The sequence below is a fragment of the Rana temporaria genome, chromosome 1 (assembly GCF_905171775.1).
Source record: "Rana temporaria chromosome 1, aRanTem1.1, whole genome shotgun sequence".
Classification (NCBI taxonomy): Eukaryota; Metazoa; Chordata; class Amphibia; order Anura; family Ranidae; genus Rana; species Rana temporaria.
The window spans coordinates 201,178,710-201,206,172 of NC_053489.1; the positions used below are offsets into that span (position 1 = coordinate 201,178,710).

The 27,463-nt window shown below is 42.9% G+C and overlaps 1 protein-coding gene across 1 annotated transcript in view; it reads right to left on the reverse strand.

Annotated features, from left to right (window-relative positions):
- Positions 1-27,463, reverse strand: part of GALNT9 (polypeptide N-acetylgalactosaminyltransferase 9) — a 467,683-nt gene that overhangs the window by 53,792 nt on the left and 386,428 nt on the right. The window contains exon 7 of the mRNA XM_040347718.1: positions 3,490-3,675. Within this exon, the coding sequence (XP_040203652.1) occupies positions 3,490-3,675 (186 nt within the window). The remainder of the gene's footprint in view (positions 1-3,489; positions 3,676-27,463) is intronic.

A 27,463-nucleotide genomic window follows, 5' to 3' on the forward strand; every position in this document is an offset into this window, starting at 1 on the left:
GCTTAATGAAGTTTGCTTATATAAACAATATATATAACGAGCTGTCCCCAAAACTTACAACCAGTGTTATCTATTGATAACTTGTGGTACTGTCATTCTTCAACATTTCACAGACAGATGCAGTTTCCAGGATTGACATATTCTGTACCTATTTACTTGATGCCACGTCATCTTTTATTTTGTACAAATAAATATTTGATTGATCAAATTGAAAAGATTGTTACAGTTCCTTGAAAAAGTATTCACACCCCTTGAAATTTTCCACATTTTGTCATGTTACAACGAAAAATATAAATTTATTTTATTGGGATTTTATGTGATAGACCAACACAAAGTGGCACATAATTGTGACGTGAAAGGAAAATGATAAATGGTTTTCAAAGTTTTTTTACACATAAATATCTGTAAAGTGTGGCGTGCATTTGTATTCAGCCCCCCTTTATTTCGATACCCCTAACTAAAATATAGTGCCTTTAGAAGTCACCTAATTAGTAAATAGAGTCCACCTGTGTGTAATCTTAGTATAAATACAGCTGGTCTGTGAAGCCCTCAGAGGGCTCACAGCATCATGAAGGCCAAGGAACTCACCAGACAAGTCCCGGATAAAGTTGTGGAGAAGTGTAAATTAGAGTTAGGTTATAAACAAAATATCTCAAGCTTTGAACATCTCACAGAGCACTGTTCAATCCATCATCCGAAAATGGAAAGAGTATGGCACTGCAAACCTACCAAGACATGGCCGTCCACCTAAACTAACAGGCCAGCAAAGAGAGCGTTAATCAGAGAAGCAGCCAAGAGGCCCATGGTAACTCTGGAGGGGCTGCATAAGGTCTATTATTCGTGCACTTCACAAATCTGGCCTTTATGGAAGAGTGGCAAGAAGAAAGACATTATTGAAAGAAAGCCCTGTTTGCAGTTTGTGAGAAGCAATGTGGGGGACACAGAAAACATGTGAAAAAAGGGCTCTGGTCAGAAGAGACCAAAATTAAACTTTTTGGCTTGAAAAGCAAAATGATATGTGTGGCAGAAAACTAACACTGCACCCTGAACACACCATCCCCACTGTGAAACATGGTGGTGGCAGCATCATGCTTTTCTTCAGCGGGGACAGGGAAGCTTGTCAGAGTTGATGGGAAGATGGATGGAACCAAATACAGGGCAATCTTAGAAAACAACCTGTTAGAGCCTGCAAAAGACTTGAGACTGGGGAAGAGGTTCACCTTCCAACAGGACAACAACCCTAAACATACAGCCAGAGCTACAATGAAATGGTTCAGAGCAAAGCATATTCATGTGTTAGAATGGCCCAGTCAAACCCATACCAAAATCCAATTGAGAATCTATGGCAAGACTTAAAACTTGCTGTTCACAGGCGCTCTCCAGCAAATCTGACAGAGCCTAAGCTATTTTGCAAAGACAAATCTGCAAAAATGTCACTATCCAGATGTGCAAAGCTAGTAAAGACATACCCAAAAAGATTTGCAGCTGTAATTGCTGCGAAAGGTGGTTCTACAAAATATTGACTCAGGGGGGCTGAATGCATATGCATGTCACACTTTTCAGATATTTATTTGTAAAAAATGTTTAAAAAATTCCACTTCACAATTATGTACAACTTTGTGTTGATCTATAACATATAATCCCAATAAAATACATTTATGTATTTGATACATAGCACAATGTGGAATACTTTTTCAAGGCACTGTATGTGTTTACAATAACATTTTCCTGAAAATATAGATTTATACTTTGTTCCATAAAACATTGCAACTACTTTTATTTATCATACAGGTGATTTTCTTGCTGAATATATATATATTTTAAGAGGATTTAGGTAATTTTCTAGCAGATTTGAAAAATTTTCACCACTTCCGTACCGTAGGACGTCATATGACGTCCTTGACTTTAGTGCAGCTACAGGCATCATTCAGATATCCTTTTTTCAGGCGGCAATTCCCTACACCATAAATATTATCATAGCGGAGGTTCCGCCGAATGATCGTTCTTACAGGCGGCGGTGTAAGAAAGACATCCCCCTCCTGCCGCCATCCAGTACTTTTCCGAGCTCTCCCGTGCCATCGGAGGCCCAGAGAATGAATTGGCCGCCGTTGAATAAAGAGCATAGAGATTTCCGGTGACCATATGGTCACCGGTCATCTCTATGACCGTCGGAGACCCGGGCGGGATGTTATGACGTCACGCCCGGGTACCCGGAAGTAAACAAAAACACAATCGCGGCTGAAAGCATAAGATTGGTGATTTTTTTCCCGATCTCATGCTTTCCAGCCTGGAGGAGAGATGTGGGGTCTTATTGACCCTGCATCTCTCCATAAAAAGGACCTGTCACACACTATTCCTATTTCAAGGGATGTTTACATTCCTTGTAATAGGAATAAAAGTGATAAAAAAAAGCGCAAAAATAAAAAAATTTAAGTAAAATTAAAAACAAAATATATATATTTAAAAAAATGTAAAACGCCCCTGTCCCCAGTAGCTCGCCCCCAGAAGTGAACGCGTGCGTAAGTCCGCCCACATATGTAAACGCCTTTCAAACAACACATGGGAGGTATCGCCTCGTGCGTTAGAGCGAGAGCAATAAACTAGACCTCCTCTGTAACTCTAAACTGGTAACCTGTAAAAAAATGTAAAGCGTTGCCTATGGAGATTTTTAAATACCAAAGTTTGGAGCCATTCCATGAGTGTGCGCAATTTTAAAGCGTGACAAGTTAGGTATCTAGTTACTCGGCGTAACATCATCTTTCACATTATAGCAAAAAATTGGGCTAACTTTACTGTTTTGTTATTTTTTAATTCATGAAACCGTTTAAAAAGAAAAAAAGAGGTTGAAAAATTATTGCGCAAATACCGTGCGAGATAAAAAGTTGCAATGACTGCCACTTTATTCCCTAGGGTATAACAAAAATATTGTTTTGGGGTTCTGAGTAATTTCTAGCAAAAAAATATGATTTTTACATGAAGGAGATAAGTGCCAGAATAGGCACGGTATGGAAGTGATTAAAAAAAATTGTTCTGGAGGTGAAGTGGTTAAAGTAAAAATATCACAATGCTAAGCAATTTCACATAATATATGATAAAAAAAAATGGATAAGCAGAGATTGCTTAACAGAGAAGAACAAATGTCAAAATGATCAATAGATCCAGAGATACAGGCAGCTGAAATTATATAAAAACCTTGCCTTTTCACCTTCCAGCGATTGTAATGGGTGGCCTCACAGGCCAACAATAAGGATAGAGAGAGATAGGACAGAGCTCAACTTTTATAGAAATAGTTCATACTGTATCTCCATGCAGCATATATATTTATATCTCTGGAACTACCAATCATATTTTTATAAGGTTTTTACTAAGGGTAAACTATGCTTTCATCATATGAATTACTTAGATTGTAACTGTAAGAGTATTTAAAGACTTTCCTAAACACTTTAAAGGTAATTATTATAGGCAAAATCACAGATGAATGTTGCTTACCGTCATGGGTATGTTCCATGCCATGTAGACATGAGACTTAAATTCATCCATCCACACTTCAGCAGCTCGTAGGGCATTACGCTTTGCATAGTAGTCAATGTCATTGTTGTAAGGCTTCTTTGTTCGTTCAATATGAGCAACTCTGGAGCAAGGTAGAACTTCCATACTGCCCCCGCACTGCCAGACCTGAATAATAGAAAAAAAAAATATTTGCTGAACCCTATTAATAAACTTACATCATACATCCAACATTACTACTACTTTATGTACTACTTTATATTCTCAAAAAAAAAAAACATTGCTTACTTTGAAATCCAACTTTATATCGTTATAACTGCATACTTCCCAACTATTTGAGATGTTAAGAGAGAGACCTATTAGCAAAAGTATGTAAGAATGGGACAGACCCCCTGCCATGTTCCACTTAGATGAGAATTATACAAAAATGATTAGTTAAACCCACAAGTGTTTTTTTTACTACTACTATTCCTTTATACATAGAAATTAGATGAAAGGTTTAGCACTGTGAAACACTTTTTGAAAGATAAAAAGTGTAATTTATATACAACTATATAGATCAGACCAACATTTTGGACACATGAGGAGGAAAGAAGGACAGAGGGACTTTGTTCCAAATCAGGGACAGTCCCTCGAAATATGGAACAGTTGGGAGCTATGTAACTATTCTCAGTACTGCTGGAGCAAGGGTTGTGGTGATCCCAAGCTTTCAGGCCTGGAAAAGGTAGGGAGGCCTTCATTGCAACTCCTTGCTCCTAAACCATATACAATGGCCACTCCTTCTAACACGTCTTGCTTGGTGTCATAGCTACCATACTTTGTAGGTATTATCCATCACCATAAACACACATATGGTCCATATGTCAATGGGAGACTCCAGGATCTGAGACACTTTCCCACCAAGGTTGTGATCTACTTAGAGTTCCCATAATAATATATGCAAAACATAACTGGGGTGGACTACAAGACAACTCTTGAGTTAAAAATCAGATCTGACCTGATGAAAGGTGAAATAGATTTTTTGGAATGGTGAAATTCATTGTCCAATCACAAAAAACAAATTAATTTGTCTTACTTAAAGTAGAACTTTAGGCTGTACAGTGAAAATGGGCGGACAGGCAGAATCTTTAATGCATAAAAGACTAAAAAACATGCTTTGTCTCTTCTGCATTAAAGTTACTTACCTGCCTGTCCACACCTGTACAGTAAGCTGCGTAAGCTGCTTGGGAGTGACATCATCTCAGTCCAGCCAGTAACAGCAACCGGCAATCGAGACCCAGAAGCCTGCGACCCAAAGATGTCAATGGCATGCGGTGAGTTCCGGGGATGGCGCATTGCTGGATTCAAGTTAAGTATAGTTACACTTTAAGTCAATATCAACCTCAATGCAAAACAATATATTAGCGGTTAGTAATGTGCCAATTTAAATCCCTACTCTATACAAAATGTTACATTTAGTTATGAGTAGTGCAGTAATGGGTCATAACGTCTGTCTCTGCTAGGTAAGTAGTACTTTACGTTCTGTCTCAGTGACCACACAGGGTTTCAAACTCCTTATTGGGCACACAGACAGCAGCAAAAAACAGACAGGGGTTTTAATTAGTTTACACTTAGCGAAATATAGTGTTTTTATTGTTCTTTGTATCCTATTGATGAGACTTTGCTGATTTCCTCTGCCAGCGACCACTCAGGAAGTGAGAAGAAATGTCCCCAATGGGAACGCAGACAGCTGAAACCTGAGAGAACTTCTAATCCTTCTTCACTCCAGCCAAAACAAATTTTTTTTTTGAGTTGAGGTGAACTTCTTTAGAAGCCTCTAAATGAAAGCTAATCTGTATATTAATCATCTCATTTGCAAGCCTTTTGACAAAAAAATGTCACATAAGTATTAGGGTTGTCCCGATACCGATACTAGTATCAGTATCGGGACCGATACTGAGCATTTGTGCGAGTACTTGTACTCGCGCAAATGCTCCCGATGCTTCTGCCGATACTTATTTTTTTTCCCTCAAGTGACGAGAGGGGGCGGAGAGCGGGTGCAGAGAGGGGTTGGAGAGCGCGGGGCTGAGAAGGGGTGGGGAGACAGCGGAGATCATTGTAATTGCTTAGAGGGGCAGGGAGCGGGGCTGAGAAGGAGCGGAGAGCAGCTGGAGATCAGACGAACAGGAAGGACATCGTAGCAGGCAGACCTCAGCAAATAAAAGATTCTTTGAACTGTGAAGTGACTATAGCTATTTAGATATAACACAGCAATGTGCTTCTGTCCAGCCGGATTCTCGGCACCCGCCCGCACTCCTGCAGCATCGCTCCCTGCCGTTTGTCACACTAGAGCCGGGGGTGGAAAGCTTTTCCTAGGTGGCTCCTCCCTGGCTCTGTCATGTCTCACAGGTCATGAGGAGGAGCCTGAAAGGAGGGGCAGCTCTCTCACTGAATTGAGCCGCACTGTATCTGAGGTCTGTGTTCGGAGGGGTGAGTTATAAAGTGTGCTAATTCTGCCTAGGAAAAGCTTTCCATCACCGGCTCTAGTGTGACAAATGGCAGGGAGCAATACTGCGGGAGTGCGGGCGGGTGCCGAGAATCCGGCTGGACAGAAGCACATTGCTGTGTTACATCTAAATACAGAAGCCTGGCTTCCACCCACCCTCTCCAGCCACAGGGTGTCTGTGCTGGGAGAGGGAAGACATTCCTGTATCCACCACCCACCTGTATCCACCACCCACCTGCACTCTGCACCCACCTTTACGCTGTACCCAACTGCACCAACCTACACCCACTGCCCACCTGCACCCACTGCCCACCTGCACAGTGCCCTCTGTACTCCCCTGCACCCACCACTGACCTGCACTCTGCACCCACCACCGACCTGCACTCTGCACCCACCTGCACGCTGTACCCAACTGCACCCACCTACACCCACTGCCCACCTGCACGCTGCGCCCACTTCCCACCTGCACCCACTGCCCACCTGCACCCTGCCCTCTGTACTCCCCTGCACCCACCACTGACCTGCACTCTGCACCCACCACCGACCTGCACTCTGCACCCACCTGCACGCTGTACCCAACTGCACCCACCTAAACCCACTGCCCACCTGCACGCTGCGCCCACTTCCCACCTGCACATACTGCCCACCTGCACCCTGCCCTCTGTACTCCCCTGCACCCACCACCCATCTGCACCCACCACCCACCTGCACGCTGTACCCAACTGTACCCACTGCCTACCTGCACCCACTGCCAACCTGCACCCTGCCCTCTGTACTCCCCTGCACCCACCACTCACCTGCACTCTGCACCCACCTGCACCCTGCACCCTGCACTCAGTACCCACATGCACTCAGTACCCACCTGCACTCAGTACCCACCTGCACTCAGTACCCACATGTACCCTGTCCCCACCTGCACACTGCACTCACCTGCACTCTGGACCCACCTGCACCCTGCCCTATGTACTCCCCTTCACTCACTGCCATCTATCACTGCCCATAAGTGCCACCTATCAGTGCCAGCTAACCTGTCAGTGCCAGATATTAGTGCCCATCAGCGCCAGCCACTAGTCAGTGCCCATAAGTGCCACCTATCAGAACCAGACACCTATCAGTCCCCATCTGTCAAACTGTCACATGACATTGAAAAAAAAAAGTATCGGTAATCGGTATCGGTGAGTACGTGAAAAAAAGTATCGGTACTTGTACTCGGTCTTAAAAAAGTGGTATCGGGACAACCCTAATAAGTATGTTTGTATCACTCCTCAACAAACCAGGGATTGAAGTATTATAGATTGGCCACATTGATTGCAAAAATGTGTGACTTTTCTTGTGTGCTCGATAGTATACTGAAAGAACCACCGCTTTGATTTTTCAGACTTCACCAAAAAAAGTATTGAGGAAGGAAGCAACATCTGAGCTTTCTACCATCAGTAAAATAAACTGTAAGAAGAAATAGAGGAGAAGCTTGTACAGAATGTGCATTGGGGCTAAATTTTCATGTAGTCATTGTAGTAATGCCCCAAGAGCAAATCACAAGTGAAGTTATCATCAAAAAAACATTCAGTATTTCCACCTACAGTCCCTGATTCTTCCTCTCTACTGGAGGCTGGAATATGCAGCAGAAATCTCCAGGTCTTTCCTGGAGCCAAGAGATTAACATATACATGTTAGATCAAAACATAAACATTAAAAGCAACACACAGCTTGGCTGTTGATAGATTGCCAGCAACAGAAAACGAGAAATAGAAGAAAGAAGTGGAATGAGATGAAAAGATGTGTAAAGGGAATATTTTGACAGTGAAACTGTTTCTAGGTAGACTGACCACTTAGTTGTTATGGACTCCTGCCAGTACTGATCTGAATACTAGCGCAAGCTAGTTTATTATTGAAGAAATATTGGTTACTGCAAAGCAATGCAGCATCCATGGGTTGTGGACACAAACAGCCATATCATAAAATGAATTTTACATTTATGAACCCTACCTCAATACATATTCCAAGCCCCTACATATATTGAAAAGTCTTTGGTTACTCTTGGCGCAGGCACTTATACAGGTCATAAACAAAAATATATCTATCTGGAGTATTTTAAGCCCATCTCCCAGCATGTTATTCCTCCTTTTGACACTACAGGGCATGTATCAAAAAGAAATGTTACTGTACCTTACCCCAGAGCCCTATAATCATCATCTTTATAGTCAGTGACATCTACTGTCTCTGATAAAAAAATCTGATTCAGGCTGTCACAAGTAGGTTTTTGCTGTAGTGGTGGGTGCTCAGGAGGGCAGATCTGGGTTGGGAGAGGCACACACTGAATCAAACTGTGCTGATATCAGGAGGAGGATACCAGTCACTCACCACACAGATAGAAGATATATTCCCATATTTCAGGGAATGGGTGGTGGAATCCTGCCATTCCCAGAATGCAATGCGTTGTGGGAGTGTAGTAATACAAGTTCTGTGAATGGCAGAGAGGGTAGAAGGAGGTGTGTGGGCAGTGCAACTTTATTTTCTTTGGTTATAAAGGTGAAAGAAAAACCGCGCTGTCAATAATGAATGTAAGTAGCTGCTTGCACAACAGATATACTGTATATAAAGCAAGTGGAAAAGAGAAAGTGCGGTGCTCAAAATATTACTCTCGGTATGCTCAAAGATATATGTGTACATATAACCTCCCGTGTTATACTTAATAAATGAATTAAATTGCACACATACTGTAATATGAAAACTATGCAAATGATTAATCAAAGTGATAATATAACGCAATCATTGACTGAACAAAATTGTGTTATTAAAAATTTGGTACTGATCTAAAATAATATGTGTAGGTTGAAAATGCACCAAATGAATATAGTGAATAAATAACCAATATTATATAAATATAATAAATACAAAGTGAAGCACCAAAGATGGAAATAAGCCAAAAAAGTGCTAGTGAAAAAATTAAATATAAAGTCCAAAATTGATCCACTGTGATAAAAGTGACTCTGTATAAAGTTGTCTGTAGGCAATCCACCACCATGAAGATCAAAGGCTTACCAGACAAGATGGACCCAGCAGGGCATAAGCCTGAAGGATTGAATGATCTTGTTGGTGTAACACACCCAGGGAGAGGTACAGCAAGCACAGCTTCCAATGGGGCCAGGCAGTAAGACCAGGCGACGATATTCCACTATATAATGGGTATCCACCATAGGTTTAAGCAACGTTACTTCATACACAATCCTCCCAGTGTAACAAATGTTAAAGAGAGAAATTGGGCCAAATAGTATAATTCTGTTTAAAAAGTGGCCATTTATTAAATAAAATATAAAATGGTCACTCACATTTGAGAAGACAAGTAAAAGCAAATAGGATCAAAATAACGCAGTGGCATCAGCAGAGCCCTTCCCGACGCATTTCTCCTAATAAGGCATCATCTTTGCCATGTGCTTTATATTTGATTTGTTTGTTTTTGGTGCACAGTCAGACTTTACTGACAAAGCTTGTTTGATAGAGCGAAACATGTTGAGTTAGTTTTTTGCACTGTTTATTTTCTTTTGGGGTGATGTATGGTTTCCGTAGGATGAGGACTGAGCATTCAATGACTTCCTTTGATTAGTGGTGGAGGAACTTGGGAGGTATCAACCAATTTATTGTTTTGGCTTTTTGTGATCTTGCATTTGAGTAGTGGCCAAGTGAGTAGAGGGGATTGATATATGGACTACCCCAACGGCTCTCCAACCCCACCATTTATTTATATACATCTCTTCTGCAATATCTCTGTGTCATTCAATTCAATATATCATTCAATATATCAAGAGGCACTTGCAACTCTAGTCTGGTGCCTTAATCTTGATATTTGAGGGATTTTTAATAACATATTGCCTTTTGTTTGCCACACGTTTTTTTTAACCAGAGAGAGAGTGATATGTATCTTTTACCCCTAGCTCTCTGGAAGGTTATAAGAGCTCATGTTCCCCATCCTAATAGTATCAAAATAGCAAACACACACTAAAATCCCATTATTCACTGAAATCCTAATAAATGTGAGGCCTTGTGTTCTCCCAGTGACCTTTGGTGCGTAGGAATAAGGACCATTGTTTGTTGTACTAAGTAAAGTGGAACTAGACCTCAAACTTATTTCCCTGCTTGCAGTCTTCTATTCAGTGTTCATGGAGCTGTGCCTGAGCAGCTTAGTATGCATTCCCGACATGCTCTGGCTGTGCTGGAATGACTGACTCCTGTGCATACCCCCACTGCTGGCAAATCAAGAGGTTGAAAATTCAGATACTCAGCTGTATCCCAGGAGAAGAGGACAGTGGCTGGCGTGGGATGTAACTGTGCATCACTGGAAGGTGGAGGTGACTATTTAGCTTCACTTTAACTATTACAGGTCCAGAAGACAGACACTCAGGACAGTATCTGGCGACTCAGCAGATGTACAGCAGGGCAATTTTTTTTAGCAGAAGCAGCAGCCTGCAGGTAATGGGATACACACCATTACATATAACTAAAGTGTATAGTGCTGAATATATATAAAACACATCCTGACCTTCAGCTTTAAAGGACCTCTTCTTTTGAAAATGCTAATTGACTGGTCTGCAGATAAGGAGTTCTTACCTCATTCTTATTCATAGTCTGCATCAGTTCCTCAAAACAAGGATCAGCTTACCAGTATGCATGGTACCTAGCAATTTCAGAGGCAGATCAGCATTGACAGCATCATTATTTCTCCAAGGTTGTCTTTTAAGAAGTATTACTGTACTGTTACATGAATACAACAATACAAAATAAAATATCACAATGGTTGGATTCCAGTAAACCTACGTTACAGAGTTATGCATTTTTTTTTAACTCTTTATTTTTTAAAGGTATATAGGAACAAAAGCAGAACATGTTAGATATTTAAATACATGTTACTTTAACAGAGTTGAAGAGCCCCGCCCAGGGGGTGGTCCCTCCGGACATAACCCTCCGCCCTGCAGCATGCAGCCTCAGTTTTTTTCTGCCTAGCAGAGGAGAAGGATGTGGATCCCTTTGGGCCCAGTGTCCTGAAGAAATTTTTTATTTTATTTTATTTTTGTGATTCTTCTATCAACTGTCTGCTGGGTGACAGGCTGGATAATATAGATCCTTGTAGTCTCCCCAGTCCAGCCAGCGAGCGCGTGCAGACCTCAGCTATGCGATAGGTCGACCGCGACATAGCCCCACTGGACAGGGGCTGGCCCTGCGAGTTAATCGTCTTGCGAGGTCGCATACGACCGGGTCTCGGCCTGTGTCACAGCGTTCCTTATGGCCCACAGCCCCCCCACTTTGGTGGCGAGGAGGAACTATCTGGGAGTGTTACCCACGCACTTCGCTCGAGCGGTAAGTAGAGGGCCCCCGCCTCTCCTTTCCTGGAGTTGTGGGGGGCGCGGGTACTCCCTGGGGTAGTCGGGCCTTCCGGGGTTCTCTACCCCCTTCCCTCCCCCTCCCTTCCCCCTCCTTCCTGGGTGAGGCCCAGGCTTTCGGCCTAGGGGCTTGTTGGACACACGGTCCTTTCCACCCTCAGGGTTGTTACTGGGGGGTATCCTGGGAGGCGGGTGATAGGAGGTCTTGCAATTCAGGCTTTGCGGCCTGCGGTCAAAATACCCTGAATGCGTCCGTTCTTGGTCTGTACATGGACCAACCTGGATGGTAGGGGCGCTCCTCTTGTGGCCTACTGGCTCGGAGCGGTCCTGTCCCCCCAGGGGCCGCGCACTCACGGCCTACCTTCGTCCTCGTGCCTGGCGGCCAAAAATGTAGTCTGCGGATTTCGGCTGCGAGTTCCAGCCTACCGGGGCAGATCCTCCCAGACTGACAAAGGTCCAGCTGGGGGACAGAAGCGTTCCTGGGTGCGCATGCCGGCTAACAAGCCTGCTACCGCATGAAGTTTTGCCCCCGCCCGACTCAGGAGTGGATACCTGTTATGCATTTTTTAGTACTGTAGATGCAGGTTTGAAACACAGCTAATGCTTTTTTGGATTGTTTTCTTAACCTCCCTGGCGGTATGATTATTTCAGATTTTAGGTGCTGAAAGCGGTACCATTATTTTGCATGGAAATTTGGCGTTTTATATTGTAGGCTTCTAATTCTTAGGAATAACTCACTTAAATCTGTCCAAACAAGAGTCTAGTAGACATCTCGGGTATGATGAAGTTTGAAAAACAAAATCATAAATTATAATATAATAAATAACTATAAATAATTATAACAAATAATAATGTAATTATAATAAAAATTATTTAATAATGTAATCAAATCAAAAACACTGAAATTTGCTCAGTTGCAGAATTGTCGCTGTCATTACTTTTATTGTTTGATGACAAATTTCCCCACAAATCGCTATCGCTCAATTCTGCAAGTGATTCCAATTTATTATCGCTGTTTTCAAGCTGGTCTAAAACCACTTTTCATGTAAAGGGACACTTTTTGGTTGCTATGGACAATATCCAGTTTCCAGGCAGAAAGTTTTTATTATATAAAAGAACATGTAGGGCACTGGGCAGACCACTAGGGACAAAGGGTGTGTGTATTTTTTTCATACAGTACTGTAATCTATAAGATTACAGTATACTGTATGTATTGTGTATTTACTTTTTTTAATTTGGCGCCGATCTCTGCCCCCGTGCGGCGTAACGTCGCAGGGAATGGAGCCTCGGCAGCACACAGGCACTGTGTGAATCGAGCGAGGACACAGCTCGATCACACAGCAGGGACAAGGTAAGTAATTCCCTGCATGTGGACACTGCAAGGCGATCCCGAGTCTGGCTCGGGGTTACCGCTTTTGGTTCTGAAATTTCACCCCAAGCCAGACTCGGGAATACTGCTGAGGGGGTTAAAGCTGCCCCACAGCAAAACCAAAGCTCATCCTCTACTGTACTGTCATTTAATAATGTCTGATACCCATTGACTCCTGATTAAAGCTGTCCTAGTTTGTGGGACCAAATAGATAATTTTCAAAAAATGTGTTCTTTCAACTAACCTTGCTAAGATGAAATTATTTAAAATAGTGAGCAGAACATACAGTATCTAACCACATGGTAAAGCAAGTGGGCCAAGATATGTAGGGAGATCAGCAATGCACTACATAGTGAATTGGCAGCAATGAAGCTTATAGAGGAAATCTGACCCCACAGCTAAATTGTGTTCAGCCACACAAAGTCTTAAAAGCATTGCTACTGGAAAGTGCTGTGCCATTTTCAAACAATGGATTGATTTACTAAATGCAAATAGACTGTGTACTCTGTAAGGGAATATGCTACAGAGGTTAGTAATTGAGCGGAAGCTCTGCTGACTTCTATGATCCAATCATGTGCATGCAAAAATATTTTTTTTTCCTTGCATGTGATTGTTTGCAAAGTGAAACTTTACCTAATTTACTAACATCTGCACTTGCAGGGTACAACTGAACTTGCAAAGTATATTTTCAGTACAGTACAAGTTTATTTGTCTTTAGTAAATTAACCCCAATGTCTAACAATGAAGAATACTAATTGTCTTTAGATTAACTCAGCACCCCCATGTAACATGTACACAGTAAAGAATATATTGGTATAAGATCCACATTCTTAAATGCTTTCAGCATATGCATTTTTTAGAAATGTTGTGCAATTTGGAGCAATATAAATTAAATTTTCCTTATAATGCAGCCCTCAAAATTTCCACTCGCCTGCTAGCATTTTGGCGAGTGTATTTAAGCTGGGGGCGAGTGATAACAGTTCTGCATGACCAACAGTCCAATCTGTGCCTACACTTAGAGCCACGCTGCGATTGGCGGCCGAAGAGGAAAGGTGCGTGCCCAGGAAATGTAGTCGGGTGAGCCGCACACATGCAGAGCAGTACACAGGTGCTCTCCTTACAATTCTCGTTAAGCCATGGGACCTGATAGTATGACCTCTCTGAGCCTGGCTTCCCAACCTGACCAATGTAGCTGGAGAGCAGAGAGCAGGAAGGAACAAGTGAGCTGGAGGACTGCTATTATCACCACTCTGGGTGTCTCAGGTAGGCAGTGCAGCACAGCGCTCACCAAGAGTTGTCATTCCAAGAGATAATCTACAAGGGCGGTTTTAGGGGCAGAATTAGGGGCGGGGCAGTGTATGGGTTAGGTGAGGCAACTGGTGGCGAGTAACACTTGAGGCCTGGCTAGAAGCTCAGAGCTTGAAATTTTGAGCCCTGTTGTAATGTATTTAAAACTAAAGTTTAGGTATGTAAATGTTTACATAATTATATTGGTCTAGCTTAGACCAATGTAAGTATGTATGTGCCATACCTGTGGGGTCCACATGGAAAATTGAAATCACTGTAATAGTCACCGCTGCTACAGTAATCTCCACCAGCTTCTGATGAAACCTTTATTTCTCTACACTGCCCTCATTGCAGTACAATTATCGAACACCAATGATAGCAAGGTTACTTGTCTCCTATGCTAGTTCTGTGAAAGAAAATGTGGAATGAGCAAAGTCAATTTTATTAAATTGGTAAATATAACCTCTTTTTTATTTTATGCCCGTAGTATCACTTTAGGTTCCTTAGGTAATGGGTGTCCAGAAGCAATGCTCCTGAATATTTATCTAATTTACTGGTGTAAAATATAAGAACAGTATTGATCACACAATGTTGCGGGGCTTTTGCCCTTTGTCAAGCACGTAATAGTGTGAAATCTCTGTCAAAGTGAAAATAATTATTACATTTGTTTCTTGATTAATGCATTTTGGCTTTTTAAAATTGGAAAAGTAGAAGTACATTTTTTTCCAAAGACCTTTACCTCACCACTACATAGCAATAAATACAGAACTAACATATACTGCTAATGCGGCCACCTGCCTGCTCACTCCGCGATCAGGGACTGCATTTACAGCAAACTTAAATATAGTCCCACTCCCAGAGTAGAAGCGCTGCCATTGTTTATTGCCGAAATAGAGATCCTGCACATTCTGCTGCACATTCTGCTGGAAAAAAAGTCCTGGGGTGTGTTGGATGTGCCTGGGCATTACGCCTATGATAGAAACCAATCAGCTTCCAGTTTTTTTTTTCAATACTTTATTTTAAGGCATCACACCGTAATTAACCATATAGCATGACAAAAAATAAAACACGTGCATTCAGCACAAGGAAAGCAATTGCAGGCATTGGAGGCAGATATACAGTATATGTAAAAAGGTGTCCCGGAAAAAACAGTCACTAGAGAGTCTCTGTACCCCATGTGGCATTTTGTACGGTAAACACCGTCAATAGGAAAAAGAAAAAAAGCAAAGAAGGTGACTCAAAGGAAAAAGACAATAAAGAAGAGAAAAGAGGAAGAAGAGAATGGTAAGAAGGGGAGAAGAGAGGGAGGGGGGAAAAAAGACAAAAAAGTTGGAAGGGGAGGGGGGGAGGTAGAGAAGTTGAAAGAGTCAAGTAAGGGGGGAAGGAAGAGTGCAAAAGGGCTCGACCTCCAATTTGGGGGAGTTAATTCAGCAAGGCCTTGTACTCCTCAGAGTAGACAAATTTGTGCCAGTAGAACCCTTTTGTGACCCCAGTCTGTTGTTTGTAGATCTGTCCACATACAGTTGTGCTCATAAGTTTCTATACCCTTGCAGAATGTATGATTTCTTGGCGATTTTTTGGAAAATATGAATGATATCACAAAAACATTTCTTTCACTCATAGTTAGTGTTTGGCTGAAGCCGTTTATTATCAATCAACTGTGTTAACTCTTTTTAAATCATAATGGCAACATAAACTACCCTAATGACTCTGAGCAAAAGTTTATATACACTGGTGAGTTTGGCCTGATAACATGCACACAAGTTGACACAAAGGGGAATGCCTATTAAAGGTAACCAACCTGTGATCAGTTGGCTTGTAACTAGTGTGTGTGACTCCTGACAGACCCTTGCATCCGTCATCCAGTGCTGTACTGGTTTCTGGATTCAGAGCCATGGGGAAAGCAAAATAATTGTCAAAGGATCTGCGGGAAAAGGTAGTTGAACTGTATAAAACAGGAAAGGGATATAAAAAGATATCCAAGGAATTGAGAATGCCAATCAGCAGTGTTAAAACTCTAATCAAGAAGTGGAAAATTAGGGATTCTGTTGAAACCAAACCACGGTCAGGTAGACCAAATAAAATTGCAGCCACAACTGCCAGGAAAATAGTTTGGGATGCAAAGAAAAACCCACATATAACTTCAGGTGAAATACAGAACCATCTGAAAACATGTGGTGTGGCTGTTTCAAGATGCACTATAAAAAGGCACTTGAAGAAAGATGGGCCGCATGGTCGAGTCGCCAGAAGAAAGCCATTACTACACAAATGCCACAAAGTATCCCACTTACAATATGCCAAACAGCACAGAGACAAGCCTCAAACCTTCTGGCACAAAGTCATTTGGAGTGATAAGACCAAAATGTTGCTTTTTGGTCACAACCATAAATGCTACATTTGGAGAGGAGTCAACAAGGCCTATGATGAAAGGTACAGAGGTGGATCGCTGATTTTTTGGGGATGTGTGAGCTACAAAGGCAAGATGAATGCAGTATGTTATCAAAAATACTGGAGGAACATTTGCATTCATCAGCCAGGAAGCTTCGCATGTGACATATTTGGACATTCCAACAGACAATGATCCAAAACACAAGGCCAAGTCAACCTGTCATTGGCTACAGCAGAATAAAGTGAAAGTTCTAGAGTGGCCATCTCAGTCTCCTGACCTCAATATCGTTGAGCCACTCTGGCTGGGGAGATCTCAAATGTGCAGCTCATGCAAGACAGCCCAAGAATTTACAGGAACTGGAGGCTTTTTTCCAAGAGGAATGGGCAGCTTTACCAACTGAGAAGATAAAGAGCCTCATCCACAAATGCCACATAAGACTTCAAGCTGTAATTGATGTTAAAGGGGGCCAGGGGCGGACTGACAACTCATGGGGCCCCCGGGCAATAGAAGATTATGGGGCCCCTCTGGCTTACAGATGGCCACCACGCCAGGAGGCAGTGCAGAGGCAGGGCAGCTAAAATCTTGGGATCTTCACATTAAAAGCATGTCAGTTTCGGACATATCAGGGACAGATCTAAAAAAAAACACAGATTTTTACATACTGTCCCTGGTTTTACTGAGCCTGGCAACCCTGATGGGGCCCCCTAGTGGCATGGGACCCTCGGGCAGTGCCCGAGTGACTCAATGGTCAGTCCGCCCCTGAAGGTATTAAGAACTGGGGTATGTAAACGTTTGATCAGGGTCATTTGGGTAGTTTCTGTTGCTATTATGATTTTAAAAGCATAAACACAGTCGATTAATTATAAAGGGCTTCAGCCAAACACTAAACATCAGTGAAAGACAGTGAAAAACATCAGTGAAAGACATTCTTTTGTGTTATCATTCATATTCTCCAAAAAACGTATATGTATGTAAACTTATGAGCACAACCAGTGCTTTAACTGGGCCGAAACGCGGCGGTACTCAGTACCGCCACTTCCAAAAATGGCCCTGGAGAGTACCAGCACCTCTCCGTGCACCCAGTACGTGGATTTCCCGTACCGGAACGCAGCCCCAGGCCAGGAATATGATGATCAGTGGCGGAACTACCGCCATAGCGACCCACGCGGGCGCTATGGGGCCCGCAGCCGAGTGGGGCCCGCTGATGGGGAGGCAGATCGGTGCGCTTTGACAGTTACAGAACCGATGCTGTGTATCTCTCCCTCCTGTCGGCATCATTTCTGTCACAGCGCACCGATCTGCCTCCCTGTTCTAGCCACATGTGATCCTCCTATAGGTGCCTGGTCTCCCCCCAGCGCTGCCTGCTTTCCTCTCCCTAAAAGCTGGGGGACACTGTGAGAGCGGGGGAGGGCTTTCCTGTCTTAATGCACAGGCACTTCTGTGAACTGCCCAGGGGTCCTAGGTGCATGGGGGGCTTTTGAAGTTTCCTCCCAGCAGGTTCGGGCAGCAGTGGTAACAGGTCTCCTCACGTTGGCTTTACAGGTCAGTTCTGGCTGTGTCTGCAATGCTCTCTCTCTCTCCCTGGCATCTTCCTCCCTTCCTCAGCCACTATCTGGCCGGCCGTCCTGCTCCCTGTCGTCCTCACACAGATCCATTCATCTTTGCCTGTCACACTGCTCCTCTCAGATGGTTGTTATCTCTCCCCCTCCCTTCCCTGACTTTTCCCTGCAGACACTTTACCTTCACACATGTGTGTGTGTGTGTGTCCCAGGATCTACAAACATTACAAATGTCTGGAACAGTGGCGGCTGGTGCTCAAAATTGGGGGGCGCAAAAAAAATTAAAAAAAAATTAAAGCCTCACTGTGCCCATCACATGCAACCACTGTGCCATGCCACCAAATGCAGCCACTGTGCCATCAATTGTCACCACTGTGCCATGCCATCAAACAGCAACTGTGCCATCAATTGTCACCACTGTGCCGTGCCATCAACCGCAGCTACTGTGCCATCAAACGCAGCCACTGTGCCATCAATTGTCACCACTGTGCCATGCCATCAAACGCAGTCACTGTGCCATGCCATCAAACGCAGCCACTGTTCCATCAATTGTCACCACTGTGCCATGCCATCAAATGCAGCCACTGTGCCCCTCAATTGTTGCCACTGTGCCAATTGTCACCACTGTGCCCTTTAATTGTCACCACTGTGCCCCATGATGCCACTGTGCCCATTGTCACCACTGTGCCCCATGATGCCACTGTGCCCATTGTCACCACTGTGCCCCATGATGCCACTGTGCCCATTGTCACCACTGTGCCCCATGATGCCACTGTGCCAATTGTCACCTCTGTGCCCTTTGTCACCACTGTGCCCCATGATGCCACTGTGCCCATTGTCGCCCCTTTCCCTGTAAAAAAGCACTTACCTGAATTTAGCATTTATGTTCAGTAGCTCTTTCTACAGTAGCTCTTTTTCAGGGTACTTTCTAAGGGTATTTTCATGTTCAGTATTGGGGGGGGGGGAGCACCGGCGCCTAATAGAGTACCGGCACCTCTTTTGGCCCACTTAAAGCACTGAGCACAACTTTAGTTATGTATGGGGAATCCATTGTATGCTTTAGAGCCAATTAATGCATGCCCAGTTTTGCACCCTGCCAACTAGAAAGAAGATATGTGCACAACGCCAGAGCATTATACTGTATGAGCCTTGTCACTTAAAACAAGATAATCTGAGATTTGCTTGCTACCTATGTGGTTGACATTTACCATCTGCAGTCATTTGGCAAGTTGAGAATTAAGAAAAAAATAATTTTAAAGTCAGTGATTATTTAAAAAAAAAAAAAAATGTATTAATTGACAACTAGTTTTGTCCTGTCCTGTTCATTCCAGAGAAGCACAGAATATAACATACCATTTTGTTTTTTATTGGGACTAAATGAAACTTTACGGAGATAAGACCATGGAGCTCTATTCATGAAGGAAAAAAAGAACCTCTGCGATGAATTCTTTATGAATATTCAACAATTGTAAATGAAATTCAGTGTGTCATTGTCACTCAATATAGAACATTACAGTGAGGACCAGTTATTAAAAAAGAGATCAGGCACTGTATGCCACAACACAAGAGGTTTTGTCCTGACACAAAATGTGTCACTTGTGTATTAAATTGCTGTTTGCTAACACTCATGCCAATGAATATCACTGCACCAAAGGGAAATTTTTTAGAATCTGTTCGCACACCTACACAGTCCCACAGGGCCCAGACAGAAGTGACAGGTTGTAATTGGAGCTGGCAAGGAATTCTGATTTAATTTGTCTAAAAATATTCATGACAAGAGCCACTCATCCTCTATGCATGATATTAAGAGGCATTTTAGCAGCAAGCTTATTACAATGACTATTTCTGGCATGAGCTATGGTTCATGTAAGACTAGCAGCCTAGACATTATGACAGTAACTCCTTAGTTGCTAATGAAAAGACGGTTCCTGTATGTACACTACAAGTTTATATACACCTATTACAATCAGTGTTTAATAAATTATATTTTATGAGGTGCAAGCTAATTGATTAAAAAAGTAAAAATGTATAATTACAAAGATACTACTTGGGTTAAGGATTTTTTTCCCTTTAGTAACTATTATTAATTATCATTATGACATTTTAATCACTTAAAAATAATACTATATACTTCTGTAATCAGCTACTTTGAAATGGGTAATCATCCAAGCTATCAAAATCATCTTGAATTATTATTCAGATAGTGTAAAACTTTATTTTTATGGCATAGAACATAGGCTGAGTACCAGCTCTTCACAATTGTGTAGTATGTTATGTTTGGAGAAAATTAAAATAGATACAAATATATTTCAGGGACCTTAGAAAAAGAAAGGTTGGCCTGGATATTTGAGAACATTCAGACATATTGAAGCTTTGATGGGAAAGTTTGCAAAATTAGTTTACAAGTAGTTTACAAGACAGGTAGTTTACAAATTGTAGAAAATCACCTCCCATTACTATTCCTGCTATGCGAATAGATGAAGAGGGTTCCATATTTCCAGCAATAACTCTGAGTAGTATTTCCGGAGAAAATAAACCTTGTGGAGATGGTTTGCTGTGAATAATAGGTCTGTATTCATCAATATATGAATGTTTACAGGTCACAGTTAGAGTAAACTTCCTAAAATCTGCTCTGCTGACATCTCATATGAATAGATTCTGCAATCCAATTTATGGTGAAAAAAACACCAAAATGTTCTAACACTCTTACTACAGTATATGCTCGAAAGTTTATTTCAATGGCAAATCGGAGAAAAAGTATCCCCACTAAGATCCCCATCCCCTTGCTAAAAAGTGCCCAAATTTATATAAAATAGGGACACGTTTAACATTAGTGGGACAGCTTATACTTTTGGGTCAGCTAGCAGGAGCACCAGCATCAAACAAAAAATGGAAGGTGACAATGAAACTGATGTTTAAAATGTTTTACTATAGCACCACAGCAAAAAAATATGGATATCTTGCTTCTAAAGGCTGCCACCAACACTGGGTGAAAAAACGGTGTATTTTTTTGTAATTCCTTTATTTTTCAAAGGGTCAGGTAAAATACAAACATTGACCATATACGTATAGTCATAGAATCAATACCATCTTGAATGTAAAGAACATAGACTTGTTTTGCAGATAATGAAACCAGTATTCAAATTTAGTTGAGCAGTAACATACACTGCAGTATTACACCAAGCAACATACCGTACATTAAGAACGTAGTACAAAATGGAGTGATGGTGCCAATAACCACTGAAGGGCATAGTAGATTAGCAGGTACAGGACCAGTTGTGTCCCAAAAGGGTGGACCAAAAACTGTATATTTGGGAAAAATGTAACCTTAAAGGGGTTGTAAATCTTCGTATTTTTTCACCTTAATGCATCTTAAGCTATTTAGCCTGTCTGTTTGATTCGTTCTAATTTTATTATAATAAATTGTGTTTTTTTACATATATGTGTTTGTAATGATGCCTAAAATGTCCCATACGCCCACTATAGAATGAAGATGTTGATGCAATTTTCAGTCTCAAGTCACAGTTATAGTCTGTATAAGATGTCACTATGTGCAGCACAACTTCCTTATTCTTATTGCTCAGTTTGGGTTCATCAGACTTTATTACTGTCACAGTGTCTGCACTTTGTTTAAAATGGAATCACATATACTGTATAACCTGTGCTATGTTTTTTTCAGTCTTTTAATTTATCTACCAGGAGTTATTGCTATATGCAATTAAGGTATTAGCTTCCTAAAAACATATTTCCAGAACCAACATAATTTATGGCTGCTTGATCCATCTGCACATTGACAAATTCCCCAGGGTCCAACAACTCAAATTGGCTGAGAAACAAGTATGTCGGTGAATGAATGACTTCCTCTTGAGCAGCAGTCACTCACAATCCCATCAAAATTGTAGAAAATAAAAAGGTTAGCTTATATAAGGGGAAAGAATACATTTCCTCCCCAAATATAGGGATTTTTACGTGAGATGTGTTGCTCTTAGTATCGAAGGTAGGCGCACAAAACACAAGGTTTTTAGATATCAAAAATAATTTAATTATATAAATATAAAGTTTCACATTTCATAAAATAAATTAGCAAAGTGAAATATACATGATCACGACCAATTTTACATGATTTATACAAAAAGGAAATCAAGATTATGATTAGAAGAAAAGCAGATGCGATATTGCCAACTAGTTTCGCACTAGATGTGCTTCATCAGGGCTTGCATGATACTTCTGTTCCTTAATTACATGTAGTGGTCTGTGTATGACACAAAGGTTCATTATTGATTCAGGTAGGGTCAATGTAGTATCTTTAAACTTTGTAAATAAGTGTTCAACACATATACAATTAATAAAATAAGAATAAGAGAATATAGTGCGCTTACCAATTATGTTTAAAGAGCTCAAAGAACCTGGCAGAACCAAGAGGAGCTGCCAAGAAAAATAGCGAAGGCGAACCTGGCGCGGACAGGAGATATTGGATGCTGCACTTTCAATCAGCGGAGGCCAGATCCACTTGATTTTAGCAGGTGCGGACAATGAGATGTAAAGAGGGGGTTCACCTAAAAACATCTAAAAAAATGTCTATAAAAATATATATGGATACATCCTTAATCTGTCATATTATTATAATTTTTTCATTCATTTTCTCAATCAATATTATTTTTCTTTATCTTCAATTTTAATCCTGTGCCTTCTTTCTTAGGAGAGAAATAGATACAACGTATTCTTACCTGTATCTCTTCCTCCTTAACTGTGGTGAACCCCCTCTTTACATCTCATTGTCCGCACCTGCTAAAATCAAGTGGATCTGGCCTCCGCTGATTGAAAGTGCAGCATCCAATATCTCCTGTCCGCGCCAGGTTCGCCTTCGCTATTTTTCTTGGCAGCTCCTCTTGGTTCTGCCAGGTTCTTTGAGCTCTTTAAACATAATTGGTAAGCGCACTATATTCTCTTATTCTTATTTTATTAATTGTATATGTGTTGAACACTTATTTACAAAGTTTAAAGATACTACATTGACCCTACCTGAATTAATAATGAACCTTTGTGTCATACACAGACCACTACATGTAATTAAGGAACAGAAGTATCATGCAAGCCCTGATGAAGCACATCTAGTGCGAAACTAGTTGGCAATATCGCATCTGCTTTTCTTCTAATCATAATCTTGATTTCCTTTTTGTATAAATCATGTAAAATTGGTCGTGATCATGTATATTTCACTTTGCTAATTTATTTTATGAAATGTGAAACTTTATATTTATATAATTAAATTATTTTTGATATCTAAAAACCTTGTGTTTTGTGCGCCTACCTTCGATACTAAGAGCAACACATCTCACGTAAAAATCCCTATATTTGGGGAGGAAATGTAGTCTTTCCCCTTATATAAGCTAACCTTTTTATTAACTCAAATTGGCTGTACATGTTTATTCACTGAGGGCTGAGAACCTACAAGTGTACTTAATTCCACCTCCCTACTTGGACGGAGGCTTTATATGTAAGGAAGCTGCAGTATAGATGGCCACTCAGGAAACTGGGACCAGTCTGTGCATGCTTTAAGTGAGATTTATTTACAGTGAAACAAATTCCTTCCAAACACCAGCATACAGCAAACAGTAAACCGAAGAGCCGAGTGACAGAATACCTGACTAATAACAGTCAGAAGCCTTACTAACAACTAACATTATACAAGATATACAAAGGGGGAATGCAGAAAAGCAGGGAAAACTGGAGGTGCAGGGAACAGATAGGAAGGGGGAACAAAAATTAAGATCAAGAACAAGGGACAGCAGGTACAAGGCAACAGGGTACAGGGCAGGAGCAAGAGCAGGATCACGGATAGTAGTATCTGGCAGAAAGCAAAACACTGGAGCAAGGGCACATAGTAGGGGAGGACTTAAATACCCTCCTAGCAGCCAGACGCCACCTGGTGGTCACTGGAACTACAATCCTCCACCCAGGGAACCACAGTACCACAAACAGGTGATCCAGGTCCTGACAGCCCCCCCTTAAGGAGCAGCCCCCGAGTGCTCCACTGTGCCCCCCAGCCAGGGTCTGGAATTCAAATGGGTATCCCTCTAACAGAGTCAAGCTGGACAGCAGGTAAGGAATCAGCAAAATCCAGATGGGCAGTGGCTCAGGAATCAGCAAAGTCAGACTGGGCAGCAGCCATGGAACCAGCAGTGTTCTGCTGGGCAGCAGTCATGGAACCAGCAATGTTAAGCTGGGCAGCGGCCAGGGAACCAGCAAGGTCCGCCTGGGCAGAGGCCAGGGAATCAGCAAAGTCTTGCTGGGCAGTAGCCAGCGAACTAGCAAAATCTGATAAGGGAACGGCCAGGAAACCACCAAAGTCCAGCCAAGCAGCGGCCAGGGAACCAGCATCAGTCTACTTGTTTGTATTCTTTTTTTTTTTTTTAAAACATTTTTATTAAGAATTCAGCAAGACATACAACCATTTCCATTACTGGATGCAACCAGTAGTACAATACGTGAGGAACAGGGATAGGTACAGATAAGCAAGGTCAGACTGTGTCAATCATAAAAACAGTACAGAAATGGTACCAAAATAGCATGGAAGCAATTGTTCGGGTATCATCTATAAGCCTAGGGCAGAAGAGCACAACAGGACATCTAACTGTTCCCGAGCCCAGATAGGGCCCTCCCCAACCGTCCCCCCCATATGGAGCTGTCTGTGGACGGAGCGGGCCCCAGGGCACAGGACACATGCTGTAAGCGATGTGGATAAGGGGGGGGGAGGGGGGAGAGAGAGAAAAAAAAAAAAGGGAGAAAAGAGACCAGCTGTGTATGGGACAAAGACATCACTGCCCCGCAGGCTGGTTCGTGGATGCGTCCGCAGGGGGAGTTGGGTCCACCAAGGCGCAGGATTCCCTGTAATGGCTCCAGCAAGCCCAAGTTTCACGAAATTTGTCATGTGTGTCGTTGGCACGATGGATAAGTTGTTCCATGTCCTCAATTTTATTCACCCGGAGGTGCCAGTCATGCAACGTGGGGGCAGAGGTAGACTTCCATCCCAAGGGGACACACTGTGTGGCGGCGTTAACCAGGTGCAGTGTTAGTGACTTGCGGTAATGTGTCCTAGGTACAACTGTATGGTGCAATAAGTACTGTGCCGGAGAGAACTCTAAAAAGTATGTAGTGATCTTAATGATACTCTCGTGGACCGCCTTCCAAAACGGCACTATCACTGGGCAGTCCCACCAAATGTGGAGGAGTGAGCCCGTGGCCTTGCCACACCGCCAGCAGTCCGCAGGAACTGCAGGGAAGATTTTATGTAACTTTTCCGGGGTGCGGTACCAGCGGGTACACAATTTGTATCTATTCTCCTGGGCTGACACATTGACGGATCCCTTGTGGGCGTGTTCCCAAATGCGGTCCCAGTCTTCGTCTGACAGGTCAAGGGATAGGTCTGAGTTCCAAGACGATCGGAACTGGTCAGTGGGAGGCACCTTAGACAGTAGCAGGGAGTATAGCGCGGAGATCAGATGGCGTTGTGGCCGGTTTGTAGCACAGATCTGTTCTATCGGGGCTAAGTCACGGGACCATATCATGGGCGTCCGGGCCCCCGCCCAGGAAATGTCTTATTTGGAGAAACTTAAAGAACGGTATAGTCAGATGCGGGAGCGCGGTGGTCATTTCGGTCTGGGAGAGCAAGGCTCCGTTTCGAAAGAAGTGACTGGCTCGCGCCTGAGTGGGGTCAGGGGTCACTGTGGGGTCACTAGCCGCAATGCTAGGTGGGAAGTCCGGATTAAGAATCAAGGGAGTCATCGGTCCAGGTGATGGGGTCAGTCCGGATTTACGGCATACCGTCCTGAAGTTCAGGATTGTGGGTCCTATCAGGGGATGCTCTAGGCAAGGTTTAGGGACTGAGCGGGCCTCAATCCACGGGAGATGAGCTATGGGAAACGAAAGGAATTCATTCTCCACGGCCACCCAATCCTTGTTACTGGCATGGAGGTGCCAGTCCACCACCCTCGCCAGTTGGCACGCCCTGTGGTAAAGAGTAACGTCAGGTAATCCCAAATCTCCTTTGAGTTTCGGCAATATCAATTTATCCCAGCTTAATCGAGGGGAGCGGCCGGACCAGAGGAAAGTCCTGCAGCACCGTTTGACAGCAGTAAGGAAAGACTGCGGTAATCTAATCGGTATTGCTTGCAGCAGGTACAGTACCCTAGGCAGGACATTCATCTTCAGCACCGCCGCTCTCCCAAACCAAGAGAGATGACCCTTGGTCCAACACTGCAAGTCCTCCTTGATAGCCTGTAGAGCAGGAAGAAAATTAAGAGCAAAAAGATCTCTTAAGTCGGGGGGTATTTTGATACCCAAATAAGTAATACCGCGTGTCTCCCATCTAAATGGGAAGGATCGCTTGCAGTGCGAGACCAACGAGTCTGGAAGGGACACATTTAAAGCTAGAGACTTGTCAAAGTTTATTTGGAGGTTGGAGAGGAGTTTGAACTTCTGGAAGTCGAGCAACAGATTGGGGATCGTCGTGATAAGGTCGGACAGGAATAAGAGAACGTCATCTGCGTAAGCAGCTACCTTGCAACTTTTACCGCGAACCTCAATGCCCTTAATCGTTGGGTTGTCACGCAGTCTACGCAACAACGGTTCCATTGTGAGCACAAAAATAATTGGGGATAAGGGGCACCCCTGTCGCGTGCCATTCGTGAGGGAGAAGGCGTTTGACAGCCGGCCATTAACTCTGACACACGCAGTCGGGACAGAGTACAGTGCCATAATCATCTGGATAAGGCGAGGCGGAAGACCCAGTCTTCCAAGCACTGCCTCCATGTAGTCCCATGCCACTCTGTCAAACGCCTTCTCCGCATCCAAGGAGAGAAGAAACCACCTCCCCTTGGAGGACTTTAACCAGTGATGTATATTGAGCGCCTTTATGGTGTTGTCCCTGGCTTCCCTTCCAGGGACAAAACCCACCTGGTCCAAAGAGATGATGTTAGGGAGGAGTGGTAGCAAGCGATTCGCTAAGATTTTGGTGTAGAGTTTCACGTCGACATTGAGCAGTGAGATTGCTCGGTAGCTCGATACCAGTGAGGCATCTTTACCCGGTTTGGGAATCAGGGAGATGTGGGCATTCAGTAAGTCTTTTGCGTGATGAGTGGAGGTCGGAAGGGCATTAAAGACAGTCAGAAAGTTTGGCAGAAGTACGTCGGCAAAAGTCTTGTAGTAACAAACCGGTAGGCCATCCGGGCCAGGGCTTTTCCCAGCTTTCATTTGTTTTAGGGCACCCTGGGCTTCCTCCATAGTAATGGGGGCGTCCAATTGTGACCAGTCGTCCAGTGGGTCGATGACGGGGCCGTAATCCGTTAGGAATTGGTCAATAAGCGTACGACGGTTAGCAGCGAGAGTAGGAGTCAGTTGTGTGGGCAAATTGTAAAGTTTAGAGAAGTATTGCATAAATTGGGCCGCAATGTCATCCGAGTTCGTAACTGTGGTCCCCCGACGCAGACGATA